Below are 25055 nucleotides of genomic sequence, written 5' to 3'. Positions count from 1 at the left end.
CAGATTACTTCACTAGTAAATTCTGTCAAATATTTAAGGAGGAAAAATAGAGCAATCCTAAATAAAGTCGTTCAGAAAATAGAGTAGGAAGGAATACTCCCCAATTCCTTTTAGGAGTCATTTCCCTAATACCAAACTAGACAAAGACATTACAAGAAAAGAAAATGATAGACCAATATACCCCATGAATATAGATGCTGCAAAATTTGAGGAACAGCCTCCAAGAGACCATCTTTACTTCTCACATCATGGCAGAGTTTAAGGGCCTCCAAGACCATGCTTACTTCTGACACCAATTGCAAGTCTGGGGGTCCCCAACTAATTTGCTAGAAGGACTTGCAGAACTCACTGAAAGTTGTTATATCCACTGTTACCACAGGAAGAAGATACAGATTAAAATCAGTCCTAGGACAGAGTCCGGGAGGGCTCCAAATGCAGAGCTTCCAGTCATCCTCTCCATGAGGAATCATGGACAGGGTTAGCTGCTTCCAGGGACGATGTATGACAATATGCATGGAGAACTGTCTACCAGGGAAGCTCGCCTGAGCCTTGGTGTCCAGAATCTTTATTGGGGTTCCATTACATAGGCACTGTTGACTGCCCGTGTGGCTGATCTCAGTTTTTAGCCCCTCAGGAGGTCAAGCTGATACCATGTGACCCAAAGTCCTCCCCCTAAATCACACTGTTAGACTTATGGCCAGCCACAACCCTAAATCACATTGACTGTCGAGTGACTAAAGGTCCGCAGGCAAACAAAGAGACTCCTGTGAGGAACAGCATTGACAGGCTTAGTTAGCTATTACCACCTTAAGCCAAGGAGGGCAAAGGGCAGACCTCTCTCTGGACAAGGTTAAATTCTTTACTACATAGGTGAAAAAGTCATTAACAAAATATAAGAGAATTGAATCCAGCAATTTATAAAAATGATAACACACCATGAGCAACTGTATTTATGCCATGAATGATCCCAGGAATGCAAGGTTGGTTTAAGATTTGAAGTCTCTTGGAGGGATAGTTATACCACGGCACCCTGTTTACCTTCTACATCTCCATACAGGCCAAGTAAGCAAAGCTTAACTGCAGTGTAAATGAGTCTTGGTAGAATGCCCTGCATTCCCCCAAACCAAGGGAGACAAGCAACCTTAACAGAAATCGCCGAAAGACCATTTTTCATCCACCTTCTCAGTTGCAGCTGACTTCAAGACTTCATTTCACCTCCTCTTTGGATATGGCTGCACGTTATAGAAGCCCTCGGCTTAAGTTTAGAGCTGACTCTTCAGTGAAAGAATGACCACCGTTCTAATTACCCATTCTATGGCTCCTCTGTTTTAGTGTTTTCCATGGGACTAGGAATGCAGGAAATTGATATCATGATGATTGTGCTTTTGCTAACTGCAATGAACTGTCTGAATGTATTTGGGCTTGTTGTGTCCTAACCAACTGAGTCTATGGAAGCATGGTAAGCAACTGAACAGCTCTAGTAGTGATTCATGTAACCTCATTAACCACCACACTAGTGCTTAAGGAACGCTTGTCCAGTTGACAGTTTGGGGCAGGGAACACTAAGACTCCCTGGGATCCAGTCACAAATGCTCTTGCCTAAGTGGTGGGTGATGGGGGATTAAGTGTCCCCCATTGTCCAACCTGTTAATGAATGTTTACAGACTGGGCAGCAAGAAGTAGGATTGAAAGAAGTCACCTGACTGGTGCTTTGGTGGTTGTTCACTCACCTCCAGTGCAAGAGAAGAAAGCAATGTCATCAGGATAATGGGAGAGCAGACCCTGCTGCCTAGGTCAAAAGGCAGTGTAGGCTATGGGTAGTGAATTAGGGGATTGAAAAACTGAACATAAATAATGTCTGCAATGAGGATATAGAGCTTTGGGTAGACTAAGAATGTTATGAGTTTGTACGCTTAGCGTGAGCGGGCAGCTGCAAGAAGCTTCACGTATATGCACAGCCTTGCTTACTGGTGCTGAGCTACTCTCTCCCTCCCTGATCTCTGCTTTACTCTGACCTTAGCTGCTTTAAAAGGAAAAATGTCAAGTAAACTGGGGAATTCCTGGTAGAGGAAGGACCCAAATTTTTACTGAGTTGGATTTGTTGGATACAGGTGCCCAAGTCATCATCCTACCATGGTGGATGGGGGTGGGTGGTGGTTGAGGCACAGGGGTAGCTGATTGTACCAAGCCCTGCAGGACTAAGCTGTGGCATGTGAGGAGGAAGAAAGAGCAAGCCTCGGAACCCAGGTGCTCTCCAGACACTGGGAGATACACAGAGGTGGAGGACGCATCCAGTGGGCAAGGAGCCAAAGCATAAAAAAGGCTCCCCAGTTGCTCCAGCCAACCTCTACAGCCTAGCCTCCACCATCCTTCAGCAATCCTCAGGCTCTCAGCCAGAACGTCACATGATCTCCTGATAGAATTTGGGCAAAACTTACAGTGAAAAGGGGAAAAAAAATTAAAGTTACCATATAGGTGAGGGCCCTGGGACAATTAATCTACTGTTGCTATAGCTTCCTCTGCCAAATATATAATAAAATTGATGTGTTATAGGCTTGAACTATAAATGCTCATAAACTCCCAGGAAACATTCCCCTCTTTGGGGTAGAGCTAAAGGTAGAGAAGTATTATGGGACAAATTCCCCTGCCGTTGGCAGCAGTGCAAGTTCAGGATATAGCACAAGTGCTTCTATCCCGATTCCAAAGATTTCTCTTAATAGATGATAACCTGTTGTTTGGCAAATCAAAGTTTCAGTGTCAAGAAAGTCTCACCTTTGGGCTTCCCTGGTGGCGCAGTGGTTGAGAGTCCGCCTGCCGATGCAGGGGACACGGGTTCGTGCCCCGGTCCGGGAGGCTCCCGCGTGCCGCGGAGTGGCTGGGCCCGTGAGCCATGGCCGCTGAACCTGCGCGTCCGGAGCCTGTGCTCCGCAACGGGAGAGGCCAAAATAGCGAGAGGTCTGCGTACCGCAAAAAAAAAAAAAGAAAAGAAAAGAAAGTCTCACTTTTGCATGAAAACCTGGCAACTATGCTACAGCTGCTGTTAAAGCTGTCAGCTATGTAGAATCAAAAGCAGATGTCGTCACTGTGCTCCATGGGAAGAACTCAAAAGGCATTTTCATAGTTGCAACCAGTACTTCCCTTCAGGAACTCGTTTTGTTTTGCTTTGTTTACTGATTCTTGGGCTGTTTGGTCTGCCACTTAAGAGTACAGACTGGCAGAGTAAGACACTCTTCTCTGGGGCCATGAACAAACTGCAGCTGCTAATCAGACCTTCTGGTCACTCATGTAGATGCTCACAGTAAGGGATTATTATCAGATGAGATTGACTGTAATCAAGCTGCTGATCAAACTGCACTGCTCAGATCACCACCAGACACTGCAGTGCATCCACCATCTGGGATGGGCACAAAGAAAAAGACTTTGGCCCCATCTGCTCCTGATGGATTGACTACATAGAACTCTTGACTCGCTTTTAGGGATACCAAGGATGACCCACCACTCCTGACACTTTTAAGTTGACAGTGAGATTCCAGTCTAATCAGCCAACTCTAGCCATACCATTTGGCCCAAGAATTAATTGGAACCCTCATACATTGGTGGGAGTGTAATACGGTGCAGCTGCTTTGGAAAAGATTTTGGCAGTTCCTTCAAAAGTTCAACGTAGAACTACCATTTGATCTGGCAATTCCACTCATCCAAGATAGTTAATTATCCAAGATAATTAAAAATGTACGTCCAGGGCTTCCCTGGTGGCGCAGTGGTTGAGAGTCTGCCTGCCGATGCAGGGGACGCAGGTTCGCGTCCCAGTCCAGGAGGATCCCACATGCCGCGGAGCGGCTGGGCCCGTGGGCCATGGCCTCTGAGCCTGCGCGTCCAGAGCCTGTGCTCCGCAACGGGAGAGACCACAACAGTGAGAGGCCCGCGTACCGCAAAAAAAAAAAAAAAAAAAAAAATGTACGTCCATACAAAAACTTGTAGATGAATGTTCATAGCAACAAATAACCAAAAAGTGGGAACAATCGAAATGTCCATCAACTGATGAATAGACAAACAAAATGTATTATAGCTCTACAATGTAATATTATACCATTACATAAAAGAATGAAGTACTCATACACCATGCTATCAATACGACATGCATGGACCTTGAAAACATTGCTAAATAAAAGAAGCAAACACAAATGGTCACATATTGTATGATTCCATTTATATGAAATGTCCAGAATAGGCAAATCTATAGAGACATAAAGTAAACATCTTTGTTTTGTTGCCAGTCTTGAGGGAAAGTATTCAGTATTTTCCTATTAAGTATGATGTTAGCCGTGGGGTTTTTTGTAGATGCCTTTTATCAGGTTGAGGAAGTTCCCTACTATTCCTAATGTGTTGAGTGTTTTGTTTTTGAATCATGAAGGGCTGTTGAATTTTGTCAAATGCTTTTCTGTGGCTGTTGAGAAGATTAATATTCTATAAGTATTGATTTATAAAGATTAATTTTTTATGTTAAGCCATGCTTGCATTCCTGGGATACAACCCACTTGATCATTGTGTATGATCTTTTTTATATGTTGCTGGATTTGATTTGCCAGTAATTTATTGAGGATATTGTGTTTTATATTCATAAGAAATCTTGATCTATAGCTTTATTTTCTTGTGATATTTTTGTCTGGTTTTGGTGCCAGAGTAATACTAGCCTCTTTTGATAAGTTGGAACTGTTACCTCCTCTTGTATTTTTTTTTGAAGAGTTTGTGAAGAATTGACATTACTTAATCCTTAAACATTTGGTAGAATTCACCAGTGGAGTCATGTGGGCTGGGCTATTCTTTGTGAGAAGTTTTAAAAATTGCTAAGTCTCTTTGCTTGTTATAGGTCTACTCAGATTTTCTATTTCTGTTATAGTCATTTTTGGTAGTTTGTGTCTTTCTAGGAATTTGTCCATTTCAACTGAATTATCTAATTTATTGGCAATGATTTATACTATTTTTTAAAATAATCATTTACTTCCGTAACATTGCTATTTCGCTTCTGATTTTAGTAATTTGAATCACTTTTCTCGTGGTCATTCTAGCTAATTTGTCATTAAAGAAATCTTTTCATGGGAATTCCCTGGCAGTCCAGTGGTTAGGACCCCACGCTCTCACTGCCAAGGGCCTGGGTGCGATCCCTGGCTGGGGAACTAAGATCCCACAAGCCGTGTGGTGAAAAAAAAACAACAAATCTTTTCAAAGACATAGCTCTTTGATTTTGCATCTTTATTAATTTACACTTTAATCTTTATTATCCTTCCTTCTGATCACTACGGGTTTAATTTGCTTTCCTTTTTCGATTTATTTTAATCTGAAAATCTACATTGTTGATTTGAGTGTAATGGACTCTAAAAAGAAAAACTATATAAGTGGGCAATCAAAACTCAGTTTCCAGTAAAGCACACAATAAGATAGGCAGTAATGTGGAAATTCTAGGAAGCACGCCTGCAATTTGATAGAATGCTCAGCCTCATGGTTGGATAGGGGAATAAAAGACCCAAGCTGTCTCTAAGAGACCCAAACCACATTACTAACTCACTCTTCTTTTACTTTCCATGCTTACCCCTGGGAAACTGGGCTACTGGAATTTAACCGTGGCAAATAAGAGCAAGGTGTGGGTGAGGACTCAGATCTGGTGCTTCCTTTACCAGTTGGCTATGTTGTCCGAATGTGAGCAGTTGTGGGTATTGTTGACAATGATCATGCTTATGAAAGCTCTAATTTTATCATTGGCAACAAATGCCATCAACTGTTTTATTTGAAGTGATGGTCTCACTACTGTAGATTGTTTATTGATTGTTTGCCTCTGACAGTTTTGAAAGCAGGAAGTGTGAGTCCGCTAACTTGTTATTCTTTTAAAATATTGTTTTGGCTATTCTGAGTTCCTTAAATTTCCATACAAATTTTATGATCAGCTTGTTTAATTTTTCAAAGAAGTGAGCTGGGATTTTGATAGGGGTTGTGTTGAATCTGTAGATCAATTTGGGGCAGTACTATCATAGTAACAATATTAAGTTTTTCCATCTAGAAACATGGGATGTCATTCTTTCCCCTTAACGTGAGCCCTGACTGCAGGTCCAGCTGGGCTAGTCTGGGCCCAGGAATTGGAGGCAGCTGGACAACTTTCTAGGGTCTAGGACCCAGGTCATTAACTCCCTTCTTTCCCCTTTCCCTTCCCATGTCCAGCTCCCTGCCCCCCAACTCCTCAATTGCCAGGGTTGCCAAGTAGGGAGTGTCAGGCCTTTCACCCCCCTGTGCCCCAGAAAGCCAAAACGTTATCTTTACATTTTCAGAGCCCCTGGTACGTCAGCCGCCGCCACACTGGCAGGATGTCACAAATTGCAGCGACCAGTGAAGAGTGCTTCAAAGTTCGGCGTCCTGGTTGCCCCGGGCTACCAGCTCCAAGAGGACGGTGTGTGGCGCTGTGTCTGCGTCTGGCCGGAAATGGGCAGCGTGACCATGGGAACCTAGAACGCCGAGACCAGGTACTTGCTCTTGGCTCGAGGCTTCGAGATTCTCTCCTCCACCTCTCTGGATATTTTCGGGGTTCTGCCCGGAAGGCAAACCATGTTCTAGTACGTCTTTCTCCTTGGCAAAGTCGAAGGTCTAAATACAACTCCAATTTATACAACTAATTGTATCTTATAATAGGTATAAAGGTTTGGTTAGATCGCACCTGGTACCATGAGTGCACAGTTCGGGCTTTCTTAGCACGTCGGGAAGATTTGTGTTATTTTGTTGTTTATTGTACTGGCTTAAAATGGGGGTGGGCGGGCAGGAGTGCCCCTCCCGGATCAGGCGGAGGAGAGCGAAGGTCGTGGTAGCATCCCTTCCCCGCCTCCCACAGCAGCCGCGGCTCCGCCCCCCGCCGGGTCCCCTCCGCTCCCTGCGGGTGCCTCGGCTTTGGCATCGGCGGGAGGGGCCCCAACCGGAGACCTCGGGCACTCCAAGAGCTCCACAACCCGCCAGGGAGCCCCGGAAGTCGAGTCCCGCGTGAGGTCCGTCCGCCCTCTGCAGGTTTGTCCAACGTCTGAAACCGCTCCTGGGAGGATGGGTCTTCATATTGGAAATCCTGCATCCCCCGGCGATCAGCGCGTACCTGGAGCTGGAGGGGCCTCGGCTCAGCGACAGGAGGCCCGGGCTGTGCCCGAGCCCGGCACTCTCCTGGGGAGACTCTTCCAGACACTACCCACCGGCAGGGTAGCTCTCAGCCGAGCCCCGGGGACCGGGTGGAGGCCGGGCGTCTTCCTGGCCGGGTCTGCAGCCGGCCCCCGGGCGCCCTTCACTCTTACGGAGAAACCCATGTCGACATAACGGAGAGTTTAACTGAGCTACTACTCCTGGGTATTGCTGCCTCCTCATCCATTTTGTTTGGCCAAGTGGTTTGCAGGGACCTTAAACTGACACTAGCCCCCTCATGCAAGCGCACACCCTCCATGGCAGCCACAGAGTCACAGGCAAACAGAAGTTCCTGGTATGCCTTCCCCAACAGCTCTTTTGATCAACAGTCTCCCCCGCTTCCCAGCGCCTGTATGCCTTATGCACCCCTTAGATAGAACTCCTGCGGCTTACCAAAATTCTGGTTTGAATTGACCTATCGGATCCTAGCCTGGGAAGCCCAAAGCACTCCACCCAGGGACCCTAGCAAGGGCATGTGCCCCCGTGTCCTGCCTTCTTGCACTCTGCCTTGACCTGACAGCTGCTGTAGAGACGAAGTGTACTTTCTCCAGGACCTGTGAGTAATAAACTTCTCTAATTATTCTTGTGGTCCTGTTGTCACCAACCTGCACCCTGTGCCTCACTTAACAAATGTTAATTTAACAAAGTCACAAGACAGTGCCACTCTCACCCCCCTCAAGGACTCACCCCTCTGCCGCTGCCTAGGGAGAGCCAGATCACAGAGCCCTGGCCCAACCAGTTCAGATCCAGCGACAGGTGGCATGAAGAGCATGTGGCTTGGGAACTGGGTTGACCTCAGTAAGCCAGGAAGTGCATCACTGGTCCCTGGGGACCGTGACACAAGGAGAAGCAGGAGTCAGAAAACCTGCATCACTGGCTGGCTGGAGTTTGCAGCCCATCAGGGATAGGTGTCACCTGGACAGGGGACGTGAGGCTGCTTCCTTGGGTATCTGACTGCGTTTGTCAGCCTCCATCCTCCCTACCTTCTGTGGGCCATGAGTACTAGGATAGAAAGAGGAATCTCATCAGCAGTGGGAGATCTGCTGGAGGCCGCTGTGTGATAATTGTTATTCTCTCCCAGGCACCACCTTTCACGCCACAACTGAATTAAAAGTTACTATCACCACTTGCCAGATTGTCTTTTTTTTCTAGTATTGTGATATGACTTTGTTTCCCTCCTGTGTCCCCGACTGACCCTTTTCTTCTCTTGATGATTTAGGAAGATAAAACAAATGTTTGCAAGTTTCAGAATGTTTATGGTAGGCTACCATGTTATGTCTCTGCTTTGCGCTGTTTTAAAAAGTGTAATTGTCCCAACATTCTTTTGATCTCAAGCATAACAGGGAATTGTGTGAAAACAAAACAAAGAACAAAAAAAAAATTCTTGTAATTTCTTTGAAATAGTTTGGAACAGTTTTTACTGTTTTATCTTAATATAGATAGTGTTTTTGTTTGCATTTCAAAAAACAAATGTAGCTATAAAACATTGTATTGTTTATTCTTAAATGTATTATGTAATCTTTATGAATTTACAATATATGTGCTTATATTTGCTCATTAAATAAAGGATTTTTTGAAAAATCATTTGTAATACTACAAAGAAGAATGGCAAATACAAAGGTTACTGTTTTCATTTCATAAATATTTTCCTTTGATCTGACAAAAACGGGAGAGGAGGGAAGTCACTGACTTTTTTTCTACCATTATAGTATTTTAAGATTAGTTACAACTCTTCCTTGATAAGGTAACTGTTTTTAATCTCAGCATTGTACAAGCAACTTCTTCAATCCATCAGGAAGAATCTTTGGGCCAGACCCTTCCTTTTAGGGTGTTTGGAACTCCTTTGTTGCAACATGTTAATAATTATACTATTTATAATTTCATCTTTACCAAAATGTCATATAAAAGGAAACTTTTTACATGGGCCTGTTTCACTTGGATTAATACTTTTGAAATCCATCCAAGTTGTTGCATGTATCAATTGTTCCTTCTTTTTAATTGTGTTAGTATTCTTTGTATGAATGTACCATATTTTATCTATCTACTGAAAGGCATTTAGGTTGTTTTCAGGTTTTGGTGGTTATGAATAAACTTGCTATAAATATTTGCATACAATTTTTTACGTGAACATAAATTTTCATTTTTCTTGAGTAAATACCTACTTGGGATTGTAGGGTGATTTGGTAAGTTTTTTAAAACTGCCAACTTTTCCAGAGTGGCTGTACCAGTCTCATGAGCAATGTATTTTATTTATCTCATTGTTTTTTGGAAAACATCTTTATTAAGATATAATTCACATGTCATAAAATTTACCTGTTTACAGTGTACAATTCAATGTTTTTTTTGTATATTCACAGTTGTACAACGATTACCAAAATCAATTTAGAACATTTTCATCACCTCAAAAAAGGAACTCTGTACCCATTAACAGACATTCCCCACTTCCCTTCAACCTCTCCATCCCTAAGCACGCACTAATTTACTTTTTGTTTCTATAGATTTGCTTAGACTGGACATTTCATATTAATGGAATTATACAATATGTAGACTTTTGTGACTGGTTTCTTAGCAAAATTTCAAGGTTCATTCATGTGGTAGCATGTATTAGTACTTCATTCCTTTTTATAGCCAAATAATATTCCATTATTTGGATTACCACATTTTACCACTCATTCGTTGATGGACATTTGGGTTGTTTCCACTTTTTTAGCAGTTATGAACCGTGCTGCTATGAACATTTGTGTACAAGTTTTTACATAGACATATGTTTTCATTACTCTTGGGTATATACCTCGGAATGGAATTGCTGGATCATATGGTAACTCTACCTTTAATCATCTGATGAACTGCAAGGCTGTTTTCCAAAGTGGCTGCACCATTTTACATTCGCACCAGCAATGCATGGGATAATTGTGACCTCCTGTGTCTTCCGTCATACTGTACACATTGCAGAATCAATGTGGGGCTAAATCAGTATGTCTGTAATTGCATAAATGCAAATGGAGGGGTTACTAGAGTGTTGTACTGGTTAGGCAGAAACAAAGGAATTTGGGTGCTTATACCAACAATTCTACAGTGCTATGCAGAAATTATCAATATTCTATGGCAAGCAGCATTCCTTCCTCCAGTTTCCAGGTCTGCAGGGTCAGTTCCGCCAAGCATCTCTCAGGGTAGAACCGGTCACATAAAGCAGTCATAGAAGGCTGAGGGACATAGGCATGAAATCCACAGCTCCATCACATACCACAGACCACACTCCAAGAGATGCAGAACTAGTTCCATACCTCAAGCTGGTTAACAGCCAGCTCAGAGCCCAGATCTCCTGCCTCTCAGCCCTGTCTCTTGGGACATAACCTCTCAGCCCTGTCTCTTGGGACATAACCTATCACAAGTGGACAGCATCCCCGACCCCCCTCCCCGATGTACCTTGGACACTGAAGGACATTCAAGACCTCAAATTATGATTTTCCAGAGACATAATTTATATGTTGAGTCTGACTAGTGGGGTATATTTCTTAGGAGTAGGGTACGTAGTGAATTCACCTGCCAAACCGCCCTAGTGAACCAGAGCACAGTCCCCTCTTAACTGGAGCCCTGACTGCGATCCAGTTGGGTGCGCTAGGTTGGGCCTAAGGATGGGGAAAGCCGGAGAAATCTAAGGGTCTCGCACACTCCCGCCAACCCCCGAGTTTTACCATGATAACCATTGGGAGTGAGGCCCTACACCTCCCGCTGCAGGACGCCTATCAGCGCCCTGCGCTCAGAGGGGATACTTTCCAAGTAAGAGACCGGAAGCGGCTCTGTCTCCATGGGAACCGAAGACTCCAGGACTCGCGACTTCCTTGAATGGCTGAGTCTGCGCAGTTCTCACCTCACCATTGGTCACGCCCATAGGCTCCGTTCCTCGCTTCCTCTCAGGTTCTGATGGAAAGGTGCAGACGCTCAGGAAATCGATTATGGTAACTACCATAACAGTCCTTTCCCATGAGAAACTCACGATGTAGTTGGAGAGACGATATAAAAGCAAACACTTTCATTAAATTGTTAAAAGCGCATCAATAATAAAGGAACGCAAATTTCAGAAAAATATGACCTAGTCTAAACGGATCAAGGAAGATTCCCTGCAGAGGTAATTATTGACTTAAATTTTGAAAGATGATTCGAATTATTCACAGAGGATAAAAAGATTTTGTGGGCCGAAGGATATTCTGGACAGAAGAACGTGATGAACAGAAACTCAGAGGTATCAAAGAGCATGCTTGTACTGGTAGGGTGCGGTTGGAGGCACACAGAAGTGGCAACCTCCAGAAACAGCTGTTCGGGTGGGATTAACTGCTTGGCTAGAGAGGCTGGTTGCTGAGGTAGGCAGGAGCCAGGGCAACCGGTATGTCATACCAAGGAACCTGGGCTTTCCTTTGAAGATGATAGGGAGCCATGAAGGCACTTTTTTCAGGGGGAAAAAAAAAGTGAGTCCTGCCACAATCACCGTGCTCACCCATGACCATTGTGTATCAGACATTCCTGATCTGGTTCCCCTCCTGTCAGCTGAACTCCAATTCTGACCCTGTTTTCCGTTCTTTTCACTTAAAAATTTTTTTTATTTATTTTATTTAGTTTTGGCTGCATTGGGTCTTCGTTGCTGCCTGAGGGCTTTCTCCAGTTGCGGTGAGCAGGAGCTGCTCTTCCTTGCAGTGCTCAGGCTTCTCATTGCAGTGGCTTCTCTTGTTACGGAGCAGGGTCTCTAGGCGCACGGGCTTCAGTAGTTGTGGTGCAGGGGCTTAGTTGCTCTGCGGCATGTGGGATCTTCTTGGACAAGGGCTCGAACCCATGTCCCCTGCATTGGCAGGCAGATTCTTAACCACTGTGCCACCAGAGAAGTCCCTGACCCTGTTTTTCTAATCAATAACAAATCTGAGTGTGATGAGGATATTGTTGTCAATTCCAAATTTGTCATGAACATTTTTGCGGCAGGCCAGATGAAAGGGCAGGACCTCCAGGAGCTGGTCAAGAACAGAACAGCACAGTAGATCATGGGCCAGATAATCCAGACATTTCATTTTGGATGATAAATAGCTTAGCAATAGAATGTACAGGGATAGCGGATCCTGTATTGCACTGCCCTGTGGGACATATTCCCCCAGCTGCAGGTAGTGTTGTTAGAAAATTCACCAAGAGGCTTTATTGAGGGTCTAAAACATGCACTGGGAAAAATGTTCATGGAAAACAATGCTAAAAGCAAAATGATTAAAGGCTGGGATATTTAGTTGTATAGAATGATTTACTGATTGGCTGATTAATTGATCTGAGCTGGGTTTTTGTTTTGTTTTTGTTTGTTTGTTTTTTAAATTCAAGGGGGAGGAGGTTAATTACATAGCAAACAGAGGGCAGAATCTAATGGGCAAAGTCCAGGACAATGAGGGGGACGTTGGTCCTTAAGGGGAGGTTGTTTGTTTTTTTGCTATTGAGCTGCATGAGCTGCTTGTAAATTTTGGAGATTAATCCTTTGTCAATTGCTTCATTTGCAAATATTTTCTCCCATTCTGAGGGTTGTCTTTTGGTCTTGTTTATGGTTTCCTTTGCTGTGCAAAAGCTTTTAAGTTTCACTAGGTCCCATTTGTTTATATTTGTTTTTATTTCCACTTCTCTAGGAGGTGGGTCAAAAAAGATCTTGTTGTGATTTATGCCATACAGTGTTCTGCCTATGTTTTCCTCTAAGAGTTTTATAGTGTCTGGTCTTACATTTAGGTCTTTAATCCATTTTGAGTTTATTTTTGTGTATGGTGTTAGGAAGTGTTCTAATATCATTCTTTTACATGTAGCTGTCCAGTTTTCCCAGCACCACTTATTGAAGAGGCTGTCTTTTCTCCATTGTATATTCTTGCCTCCTTTATCAAAAATAAGGTAACCATATGTGCGTGGGTTTATCTCTGGGCTTTCTATCCTGTTCCATTGATCTATATTTCTGTTTTTGTGCCAGTACTATACTGTCTTGATTACTGTAGCTTTGTAGTATAGTCTAAAGTCCAGAAGCCTGATTCCTCCAGCTCCGTTTTCCTTTCTCAAGGTTGCTTTGGCTATTCAGGGTCTTTTGTGTTTCCATACAAATTGTGAAATTTTTTGTTCTAGTTCTGTGAAAGATGCCATTGGTAGTTTGTTAGGGATTGCATTGAATCTGTAGATTGCTTTGGGTAGTATAGTCATTTCACAATGTTGATTCTTCCAATCCAGGAACATGGTATATCTCTCCATCTGTTTGTATCATCTTTGATTTCCTTCATCAGTGTCTTATAGTTTTCTGCATACAGGTCTTTTGTCTCCTTAGGTAGGTTTATTCCTAGGTATTTTATTCTTTTTGTTGCAATGATAAATGGGAGTGCTTCCTTCATTTCTCTTTAGGATCTTTCATCGTTAGTGTATAGGAAAGCAAGAGATTTCTGTGCATTAATTTTGTATCCTGCTACTTTACCACATTCATTGATCAGCTCTAGTAGTTTTCTGGTGACATCTTTAGGATTCTCTATGTATAGTATCATGTCATCTGCAAACAGTGACAGCTTTACTTCTTTCCAATTTGTATTCCTTTTTCTTCTCTGATTGCTGTGGCTAAAACTTCCAAAACTATGTTGAATAATAGTGGTGAGAGTGGACAACCTTGTTTTGTTCCTGATCTTAGAGGAAATGGTTTCAGTTTTCACCATTGAGAACGATGTTGGCTGTGGGTTTGTCATATATGGCCTTTATCATGTTGAGGTAAGTTCCCTCTCTGCCTACTTTCTGGAGGAATTTTATCATAAATGTGTGTTGAATTTTGTGAAAAGCTTTTTTTGCATCTATTGAGATGATCATATGGTTTTTCTCCTTTTTTTTTTTTTTTTTTGTGCTACGCGGGCCTCTCACTGTTGTGGTCTCTCCCGTTGCGGAGCACAGGCTCCGGACACACAGGCCCAGCGGCCATGGCTCACGGGCCCAGCCGCTCCACGGCATGTGGGATCTTCCTGGACCGGGGCACGAACCCACGTCCCCTGCATCGGCAGGCGGACTCTCAACCACTGTGCCACCAGGGAAGCCCCGGTTTTTCTCCTTTAATTTGTTAATATGGTGTATCACATTGATTGATTTGTGTATATTGAAGAATCCTTGCATTCCTGGGATAAACCCCACTTGATCATGGTATATGACCCTTTTAATATGCTGTTGGATTCTCTTTGCTAGTATTTTGTTGAGGATTTTTACATATATGTTCATCAGTGATATTGGCCTGTAGTTTTCTTTCTTTGTGACATCTTTGGTTTTGGTATCAGGGTGATGGTGGCCTCGTGGGATGAGTTTGGGAGTGTTCCTCCCTCTGCTATATTTTGGAAGAGTTTGAGAAGGATAGGTGTTAGCTCTTCTCTAAATGTTTGATAGAATTCACCAGTGAAGCTATCTGGTCCTGGGCTTTTGTTTGTTGGAAGATTTTTAATCATCATCTCAATTTCAGTGCTTGTGATTGGTTTGTTTATATTTTGTATTTCTTCCTGGTTCAGTCTCGGAAGGTTGTGCTTTTCTAAGAATTTGTCCATTTCTTCCAGGTTGTCCATTTTATTGGCATAGAGTTGCTTGTAGTAATCTCTCATGATCCTTTGTATTTCTGCAGTGTCAGTTGTTACTTCTCCTTTTTCATTTCTAATTCTATTGATTTGAGTCTTCTCCCTTTTTTTTGAGTCTGGCTAATAGTTTATCAATTTTGTTTATCTTCTCAAAGAACCAGCTTTTAGTTTTATTGATATTTGCTATCATTTCCTTCATTTCTTTTTCATTTATTTCTGATCTGATCTTTATGATTTCCTTCCTTCTGCTACCTTTGGGTTTCTTTTTTTTTTTTCTTATTTCTCTAATTGGTTTAGGTGTAAAGTTAGGTTGTTTATTTGAGATGTTTCTTGCTTCTTGAGGTAAGATTGTATTGCTATAAAGTTCCCTCTTAGAGCTGATTTTGCTGCATCCCATAGGTGTTGGGTCGTCGTGTTTTCATTATTATTTGTTTCTAGGTATTTTTTGATTTCCTCTTTGATTTCTTCAGTGATGTCTTGATTATTTAGTAGTGTATTGTTTAGCCTCCATGTGTTTGTATTTTTTACAGTTTTTTTCCTGTAATTGATGTCTAGTCTTATAGCATTGTGGTCAGAAAAGATACTTGATATGATTTCAGTTTTCTTAAATTTACCAAGGCTTGATTTGTGACCCTAGATATGATCTATCCTGGAGAATGTTCCATGAGCACTTGAGAAGAAAGTGTATTCTGTTGTTTTTGGATGGAATGTCCTGTAAATATCAAGTAAGTCCATCTTGTTTAATGTATCATTTAAAGTTTGTGTTTCCTTTTTTATTTTCATTTTGGATGATCCGTCAATTGGTGTAAGTGGGGTGTTAAAGTCCTCTACTATGATTGTGGTACTGTCGATTTCCCCTTTTATGGATGTTAGTATTTGCCTTATGTATTGAGGTGCTCCTATGTTGGGTGCATAAATATTTACAATTGTTATGTCTTCTTCTTGGATTGATACCTTGATCATTATGTAGTATTCTTCTTTGTCTCTTGTAATAGTCTTTATTTTAAAGTCTATTTTGTCTGATAATGAGAATTGCTACTCCAGCTTTCTTTTGATTTCAATTTGCATGGAATATCTTTATCCATCCCCTCACTTTCAGTCTGTATACAGCAGATATATGGGTCATGTTTTTGTATCCGTTCAGCCAGTCTATGTCTTTTGGTTGGGGCATTTAATCCATTTACATTCAAGGTAATTATTGATATGTATGTTCCTATTACCATTTTCTTAATTGTTTTGGGTTTGTTATTGTAGGTCTTTTCCTTCTCTTGTGTTTCCTGCCTAGATAAATTCCTTTAGCATTTGTTGTAAAGCTGGTTTGGTGGTGCTGAATTCTCTTAGCTTTAACTTGTCTGTAAAGGTTTTAATTTCCCTGTCGAATCTGAATTAGATCCTGGCTGGATAGAGTAATCTTGATTGTAGGTTTTTCCCTTTCATCACTTTAAATATGTCTTGCCACTCCCTTCTGGCTTGCAGAGTGGAGATAAATGAAATATAGAATAGAAAAATAATAGAGAAAATCAACAAAAATAAAAGTTAGTTCTGAGGAAAGATTAACAAAATTTAGGTAGAGAGTGTGTGTGTGAGAGAAAGAAAACACAAATAACTAAATCAGAAATGAAAGTGGGGACCTTACCTCTAATCTTGCAGAAATAAAAAGGGTTGTCAGAAAATACTATGAACAAATTTACACCAACAAATTAGATAATCTGTATGAACTAGACAAACATCTACAAACACAAAAATTACCAAAATATCTCAAGAAGAAATAGAAAATCTGAAAAGAACTATAATAATTAAAGAAATGGAATGAATAATTAAAAAATCTCCCAGGTAGTTGCCAGCCGCTGGGGAGGAAGGGAATGGTGAGTTATTGCTTCATGGATGCAGAGTCTCACTTTGGGAAGATGAAAAAGCTCTGGAGATGATGGTGGTAATTGTCACAGAATAATGTGAATGTATTTAATGCCGCTGAACTCTATATTTAAAAATGGTTTAAATGGTAAATTTTATGTTATGCATATTTTACCACACAAAGAAAGTGTGAAAATTCTTTTTAAAAAGTTTCCCAACAAAGAAAAGTCCAGGACCACACGATTTCACTGGTAAATTTTACCAAACTTAAAAGAAGAATTAACACTAATTGTTCTCTAACTCTTCCAAAAAATAGAAGAGGCAACACTGTCTTAGTTATTTGTGCTGCTATAACAGAATACCATAGACTAGGTGACTTATAAACAATAGAAATTTATTTCTTACAGTTCTGGAGACTGAGAAGTCCAAGATCAAGGCACCAGGAGATTCTGTGTCTGGTGAAAGCCTGCTTCCTTGTTCATAGGTGACAGTCACCACGCCGTGTCTTTACATGGTGGAAGGAGCAATGGCACTCTCTGGAGCCTAAGAGCACTAATCCTGTTCGTGCGGGCACCACCTCTTGATCTAATCACCTCCCAAAGGCTTCATCTCCAAATATTGTTACATTGGGAATTAAGTTTCAAGATATGAACATTAGGAGGGACACATTCAGTCTATAGCAACTTCATAACTCATTTTATGAGGCCAGCAGTCCTGATACCAAAGTATAACAGGAAAAGACATCACAAGGAAACTACATACCAATATCCCTTAAAAATATAGATGCAAAAAATCCTCAACAAAATACTAGCAAACTAAATTAAACAGCATATTAAAAGAATTATACACCATGATCTAGTGGGACTTACTCCAGAGATGCAAGGGTGGTTCAACAAAAGAAAACCAACCAATGTAATATGCCACATTAATAGAATGAAGAGGAAAAAATGGTCATCTCAATTGATGAAGAAAAACATTTGACAAAATCTAACACTTTTTAGGCTTCCCTGGTGGCGCAGTGGTTGAGAGTCCGCCTGCCGATGCAGGGAACACAGGTTCGTGCCCCGGTCCGGGAAGATCCCACATGCCGCGGAGCGGCTGGGCCCGTGAACCATGGCCGCTGAGCCTATGCGTCCGGAGCCTGTGCTCCGCAACGGGAGAGGCCACAACAGTGAGAGGCCCGCGTAACGCAAAAAAAAAAAAAAAAAAAAAAATCGAACACATTTTCATGGTAAAAACACCCAGAAAACTAGGAATAGAAGGAAACTTCCTCAACATGATAAAGGGCATAGCTTTGAAAAAAATCCACAGCTAGTATCATAGTAAATGGTGAAAGACTGAAAACTTTTCACCTAAGATCAAGAAGAAGACAAGAAATGGCCACTCTCACCACTATTTTCAACATTCTACTGGAATTTCAGAGTTACTAGGCAAGAAAAAAAAATCCAGATTAGAAAGGAAGAAGTAAAACCATCTCTATTCTTTGATGATACAATGTTATATATATAAAATACCAAAGAATTCACAAAAAATAAACTATGAGATATAATAAACAAATTAAGCAAAGTTGCAAGGTACAAGGTACAGGATCCACTTTTTAACCTGATAAAGTGCATCCATAAAAAAAAATCTATAGCTAACACCACACTTAAATAGTGAAAGACTGAATGCTTTTTCCTTAAGAACGGGAACAACGCAAGGATGTCTGCTGTTGGGAAACGCAGTCACGTGCAGCTTCTTGCCCCTTGCACAGTTGTATAAGAGAGGCCTTTGACCTGGAACATTTCCTAGCAAAGAGATAAAGAGCCCTCACAGCCCAAGCTAGGCATATCTCTTTGCTTGGGAATATCTTTCCCTGTTCCTGGCTTAATGCGTACATCTTTGTTCTGCTTATGGGTGTGTGTCCTATAGCACCTGGCCAACCCCATTGCTATATCTGTTCTTGGAGGGGAGGTAATGGATTCCAGCACAAGAGGGGTGCATGCAGACCATTTCCTTGTGTCAGCTGCTGGGCAAGCCCTGCTGGCTATGAGGGACAGACACTTACTATTGAAGCTGATCTTGCTCTGTCTCTTCTCTACGTGAGGAAAGCATTGTTCCATCCGACGCCTATGAGAGTCATGTCTTTCTCTGCTATCCTGACATTTGCAAACCATGAAGGGTTGACACCCTGGGATTGTTGCTGCTAGCCAACAGGTGTCACTTGCTCAACATCTGCTCTTACCATTCCTGTTACACATCATACTTACAGCCTAGTCAGTAAAATGAGAAAATAAAAAGAAGTAAAAGGCATACAGATTGGAAAGAAAGAAATAAAACTTCCCTTATTCTCAAACAACATGATTTTCTATGTAGAAAATCCAAAAATAACTTTAAAAAAAGGCTTCCATAACTTATAAGTAGTTTAGTAACACTACAAGATAAAGGGTCAACAGACAAAATTAATCGTGTGACCATATGAACATCATACCAACTTGAAAGCAAAAAAATTTAAATAATACCATTTAAATAACTCCAAAATAATGAAACACGTAGTATAAATCTAACAAAATATGTGCTGTATCTGTATGCTGAAATCTACAAAGTGCTAATGAGAAAAATAAAAGAAGATGTAATTAAATGGAGAAACATGTCAGATACGTGGGTTAGATAATTCAATATATTTAATATGTCAGTCATTCCCAAGTTGAGCAACAGATTTAACACAATTCCAATCAAAGTATCAGCAGAATTTTTGGTGTATATATACACAAATTTATTTAAAAATTTTATGGAAACAAAGGAACTAGAATAGCCAAAACAATTTTTTTTAATTTATTTATTTTTGGTTGCATTGGGTCTTCGTTGCTGCATGGTGTGCGGGCTTCTCACTGCGGTGGCCTCCCTCGCTGCAGAGCACGGGCTCTAGGTGCTCAGGCTTAAGTAGTTGTAGCACGCGGGCTCAGGAGCTGTGGCGCTTGGGCCCAGCAGCTCTGCTGCATGTGGGATCCTCTTGGACCAGGGCTTAAACCAGTGTCCCCTGCATTGGCAGGTGGACTCTCAACCACTGTGCCACCAGGGAAAGCCCAAAACAATTTTTAAAAGAAGAAATTTGGTGGGTTCACACGACTTCATCTTAAGACATGACACTATAGTAATTCAAACAGGATGGCATTAGTGAAGGGATAGACATATACATCAATGCAACAGAATAGAAAGTCCAGAAATAGACTCACTCAAATACAGCCAATTGATTGTTTGCAAAGATGAAAAGGCAATTCAATGGAGAAAAGATAGTATTTTTCAACAAATGATGTTGGAACAGTTGGACATCCACATGCAAAAAAAGAAGAACCTCAGCCCAAACCTCACATCTTATGCAAAAAGTTACTGAAAATGTACCATACAACTAAATGTAAAACATGAAACTATAAAACATCTAGAAGGAAACATAGGAGAAAATCTTTATGACCTGGAGTTATGCAAAGAGTACTTAGACATGACATCAAATTAAGATCCATTAAATAAAAATGTAGAGAAACTGAAATTCATCAAAACTCAAAACTTTTGCTCTGTGAATGACATTGTTCAGAGGATGAAAACACAAGAAGGGCTGGGAGAATATATTTTAAAAACACATATCCAACAAAAGACATCTATCTAAAATATATAGGGAACTTTCAAAACTCAAAAGTAAGAAAAGCTGAACAACCCAATCTTAAAACACAGGCAATAGATTTGAACAAACATTTCACCAAAGTTGAATTTCTCTGTGACATCTCCTCAGGTGTCAGTGTTTCACCTGTATTTTAAAATGACTGTTATAAAATTAAAAAATTTTTTTCCTCGTTTGGTACCTACTGCTGTTGTTGTCACAAGATTTGGTATCCATGGTGAGTACTATGAATGGTGAATGTATCCTTTCACCCACAGTGCCAACAAATTTCAAAAAATAGCCATTATACATTTAAAAGGGAAATTATGGTTTAGGTAAGGTTGGATCAGAGCTGGGATTATGGTTAGGTTTGGGTAAAAGTCATAATAAGTGAGAGAAGAGGAAACCATGAGCAGAGGGTGTTTACAGAGAATGCTGGAAATGGTCCACATTTACGCATTTTATCCTAGGAGTAAGCACGTGGACCTACGTTTGTTTCTGACAGGTGGAGTAATGAGAGTTTTCATTTTATTCTTTATACTCTTCTGTGTTTTTCAAATTTTCAATTAAAAACATGTGCTCCTCTTATAGTAGAAAAAGCGAGTGCTAAAAAAGAAGATAGTGAAGTTTAATTTCATAAACTTTTAGAGCATGTTGACTGCCCATCTGTGGCCAAGATTCCCTAAGTTTGCATTATGTTTTGCTGATGCCCTCAAAAGAATGGTGTGCCCTGACATCTAGTGACCATGTGGCAAGGGAGCCTTCCAACCAGCATATCGGTAAAGCCAAAGTCTGTTTTATCAAGTTTGAAGAAGACAACAAATATACTGTGTTCTAGGTAAAGCTTTGATTTGGTTGAAGCCTTAGTGGTACCAAACACAGATAAAGTATTCTGTTTCGTGACAATACCTCATCTTTTTTGCATCATCTGGGAATACAGTTTTCCACTCAAAGCTTAACTCTACATTACTACATAAACATTAAATGAACATTCTCACTCAATTCTTAAACTGAATATATTGGACACAACAACCTATCCTCTGGAGTTCATGGTCTTTTGAAATGATACATAGCTCCATCATCAGGAAGAACCCAGGCTTAGTTGTAACTAATCAGTAAATCCAGGGCATGGCTGTAGCAATTTCTTACAGTTACGCCCTGTGTTGGTTTGCTAGAACTGCCATAACAAAGTGCCAGGCTGGGTGGCTTAAACAACAGAGATCTGTTGTCTCGCAGTTCTGGAGGCTGGAAGTCTAAAATCAAAGTGTTGGCAGGTTTGCTTCCTTCTGAGGTCTGTGAGGAAAGGATTCCTTCCATGCTTCTCTCCTTGGCTTGTGGCTGGCCGTCTTCTACCTGTGTCTCTTCACTTCATCTTCCCTTTCAAGGGATCTGTGTCCAAATCTCCCCCTTTTAATAAAGAAATCAGTCATATTGGATTAGTGCCCACTTAATGACCTCAGTTAACTTGGTTACCTCTGAAAGACCCTATCTCCAAGTAGGTCACATTCTGAGGTAGTGGGGTTAGGACTTCAACATATGAATTTGAGGGGTGGGGTACACAATTCAACCCATGATACCTCCCAATGTTACATTTCAGAAGGAGACCAGTTAGCCTCAGGTTGGTACCTGCAAATCCTCAGCTCCTTGGTTCTTCCCCTCTTCCTTTTCTTCTCCCTCAATAGTGTTTAACCCTGAAGCACATTAAAATTATCTGAGGAATTTTTTAAAAATTCTAATCATGAACCCTACCCATAGATCAGTTGAATCAGAATTGCTGGAGGAAATTTGCAAGGAAACCTAACCCAAATGAAGGGGTTCAGGAAGGCTTCGGATAGAAGCGGATTTATCTGCTGAGTTTTGAAAAATGAATGGAAATGCTTGAGGTAGAAAATAAAGAGGGACATAGCCAAGAACATCGTGAGCAAAGACAAAGGGGGTCAAATAACACGGATGGGCTGGCAGGGTCTGCGGGTGTCTTGGCAGGGCGCATACACAGGGGCACGGGTGTATCCCTACAAACAAGAGGTACTGGGAGATGAAGCTAAGGAGGCAGGCAGGGCCCAAGGGTGGACTTGTGCATCAATTTCAGCATTTCAGAAAGGGAGCCTTGAGACCCACCATGATCACTGCGCTCACTCCTGACCATCCCGTCCTTGCCTCCTCTATTTGGCTGCCCTCCTGTCAGCTGAATCACAGCTCTGATTCGACTTTTGTAAACAATAACAAGTGTGAGTCAAAAGATATGAAGAAGAATGCTGTTGTCACATCCAAAGGTGCCATGGATGGCAGTGAGTCAGGGTAGAGTGGAAGGGGCAGGACAACAGCTGGGCAAGACTCATGGAGCATAATGGATGATGGGGAGATCTGGACCCAGACAAACAATGGGGTGGATAGTGCAGAAATGCATTGTGTGGAGGGGAGAAGGAAGGTGAACAGCTGGGTCCAGGCATTGAGGTTAAAGACATGATAAGGACCCATGCTGGGTACAAGGGAAAAGGCAGAGGGGAAAGTCTGGGCTAGTGAAGGTCCTGGGAGCAGCTTCATTAGGATGTGGTGAAGGGGAGTAGAGCCACCCCACTGATGAATGCACAACTGCTAAGCTCTGGAGGGCCGAGCTTTGCTGCTCCAGGCACTGGCGTGGCGCAGGCACACGTGGGCTGGCGTGATTGTGCTGCTTGCTGTGAGTGCGGCCAGGAGCCCTCATCTGCAGTTCAGACTCCTGAGTGACCTCTCTCTCTCCTGAGTGAGAGATTCCTGGTGTAATTTGACCATTTTCTAGATTATCCAGGAAGTTTATCTGGAGTTTTGGGGGATGTAGTAAATCCTAAGAGTGCTCTGATGATTTCTGATAAATCTTTGAGGCAAAGATTGAAAACCTTGCAATTTATTATAAGCACCTTTGAAATGCATGAGTTATTATTAATTTAGATTTAAATAAGGCTTACACAAGATTTGTAAATGTACCTGTTATACAGAAGGTACTTCAGTATGTTTGGTTGCATCCACGCAGACAGAAGTTTTCCAAAACATGGCAATTACCTCATCATACAGACTTGGACATCAAAATGACAGTTAATAAAATGAAATTCTAACTGAGTTTTCCTTTTCATTGCTACGTTTTTCTTAAGGAGAAGAACTTTCAGAAGGTAAGCAAGAAAAACATCTTAGTTCCAGGAAATTAGAACATATTCAGCAAAATGAACACACTGATATAAATGATACCCAAACAGTCTTTTCTGGCTTTCCTGTGCCCTGTTATTAGAGATCTGATCGGCAGCCATTTCCACAATTGATTGATTCTGGAAAATGTGGCAAGATTTACTCTTTTCTGTCTCAAGAATCGGACAACTGCCCACTTTGTAAATATCAATATAATTATATCCTTTAAGTGCTTTGGGAAAAGTGTCTATCAAATAAAAGATACAGTTATGTAACATTACAGTACCCAATTTCAAATATTTATATATAAATATTGATGCCTGTTCTAAGAAATATTTTACCAAATTCACAAAGTATGTCAATATATGAATGCCGTTATCTAACTATGTCCTGACTGCCTTCCGCTTGCCCCTCAGTAACCACTCTCCATGGCCTTCCATCCAGCCCTGGACCCAGGGGGCCTGACCTATACAGACTACTTCAAGAGTTTCCTTTGCTTTCTGACTTCAGGATGGATGTAGCCAATGGGACTGGGAAGATCCACAGGTGGGAGGACAGTAGAGGCAGGTACTTATTCTCCCAGCTTTCTTCCTGCTACGTTCCTGACAGGTGTGCTCTGAACCTAACCAGAGGCCACAGCTCCTGCCTGGTGGCAGCTCCATAGAACTGTCTCCCCAGGCTCATGCGACCGTTAGTACTCGTGCTTAGAGATAATAACTGGTCCTTGAGTTTGTGAACGCCAGGGAACCTCGCCATCACTTGTTACCTTCTGTAATCTCTTTTGCGGTACGTGGGTCTCTCACTGTTGTGGCCTCTCCCGTTGCGGAGCACAGGCTCCGGACGCGCAGGCTCAACGGCCGTGGCTCACGGGCCCAGCCCCTCCGCAGCATGTGGGATCTTCCCGGACCGGGGCACGAACCCGTGTCTCCTGCATCGGCAGGCGGACTCTCAACCACTGCGCCACCAGGGAAGCCCTGTGGGTAGCTTTTTAATTAAATTCTTCTCCAATTATCCCGTTTGAGTTTTCAGTCTGATTCTTGCCAAGGTATTGAATGATACAATGTGGTTATTCTCCTCCTCTGTGTGAACTAAGCATATGCCCAAAAAAGTGCTAAAACACAACCTCTAATTGTGAAAAACTGGAGAAATTGTGTACTACAAATGTGCTCTATTAATATTTCTCTCTTCTTCCTTTTAAGTACTGATAGAAACCAATGCTCCAATTTCCAGGCAGCTCTGAGTCTCTCTTGAGGTCAGGTCACCCACAGCCTACCAGGATTCAAGGGATTATTCATACATTGCTAGTGTTTGCATTGGACATTTTATACCCCTGTATGCAGCAACCATTCTCTAGAATATGTGAATGAGAAAGAGGATGGATTTTCTTATTATTGAAAAATTATTAAGTAATATCTTTCATTTGTGTCCTTGTCCCTTCCTCTAAATAGGCAGCTGATCCTCTCATCTTATCCTACTATTACATATACACATTCTGTCACATTAAAATGCTAGAATCTAGGGATTTCCCTGGCGGTCCAGTGGTTAAGACTGCGCTTCCACTGCAAGAGGCGTGGGTTCGATCCCTGGTCTGGGAACCAAGATCCCACATGCCGCAG

At 41.8% G+C, this 25055-nt stretch overlaps 1 protein-coding gene across 6 annotated transcripts in view; it reads left to right on the top strand.

The window, feature by feature from the left end:
* The first annotated feature begins 11094 nt into the window (after nt 1-11094).
* SKA1 (spindle and kinetochore associated complex subunit 1) overlaps nt 11095-25055 on the top strand; it is a 36178-nt gene continuing 22217 nt past the window's right edge. For 3 of the 6 annotated variants that reach the window (XM_067699076.1, XM_067699068.1, XM_067699070.1), the window contains exons 1-2: nt 11095-11332; nt 15430-15517. In XM_067699076.1, coding sequence (XP_067555177.1) covers nt 15449-15517 — 69 coding nt within the window. In that variant the 5' untranslated portion in view covers nt 11095-11332; nt 15430-15448. Of the gene's footprint in view, nt 11333-11424; nt 11447-15429; nt 15518-23408; nt 23427-23855; nt 24007-25055 lie in introns of those variants that run through there. The other 3 variants (XM_067699069.1, XM_067699071.1, XM_067699074.1) reach the window with 3 other exon arrangements.

Source organism: Pseudorca crassidens, chromosome 12 (assembly GCF_039906515.1).
Source record: "Pseudorca crassidens isolate mPseCra1 chromosome 12, mPseCra1.hap1, whole genome shotgun sequence".
NCBI classification, from domain to species: domain Eukaryota; kingdom Metazoa; phylum Chordata; class Mammalia; order Artiodactyla; family Delphinidae; genus Pseudorca; species Pseudorca crassidens.
This window is presented reverse-complemented; position numbering and strand designations above follow the sequence as displayed.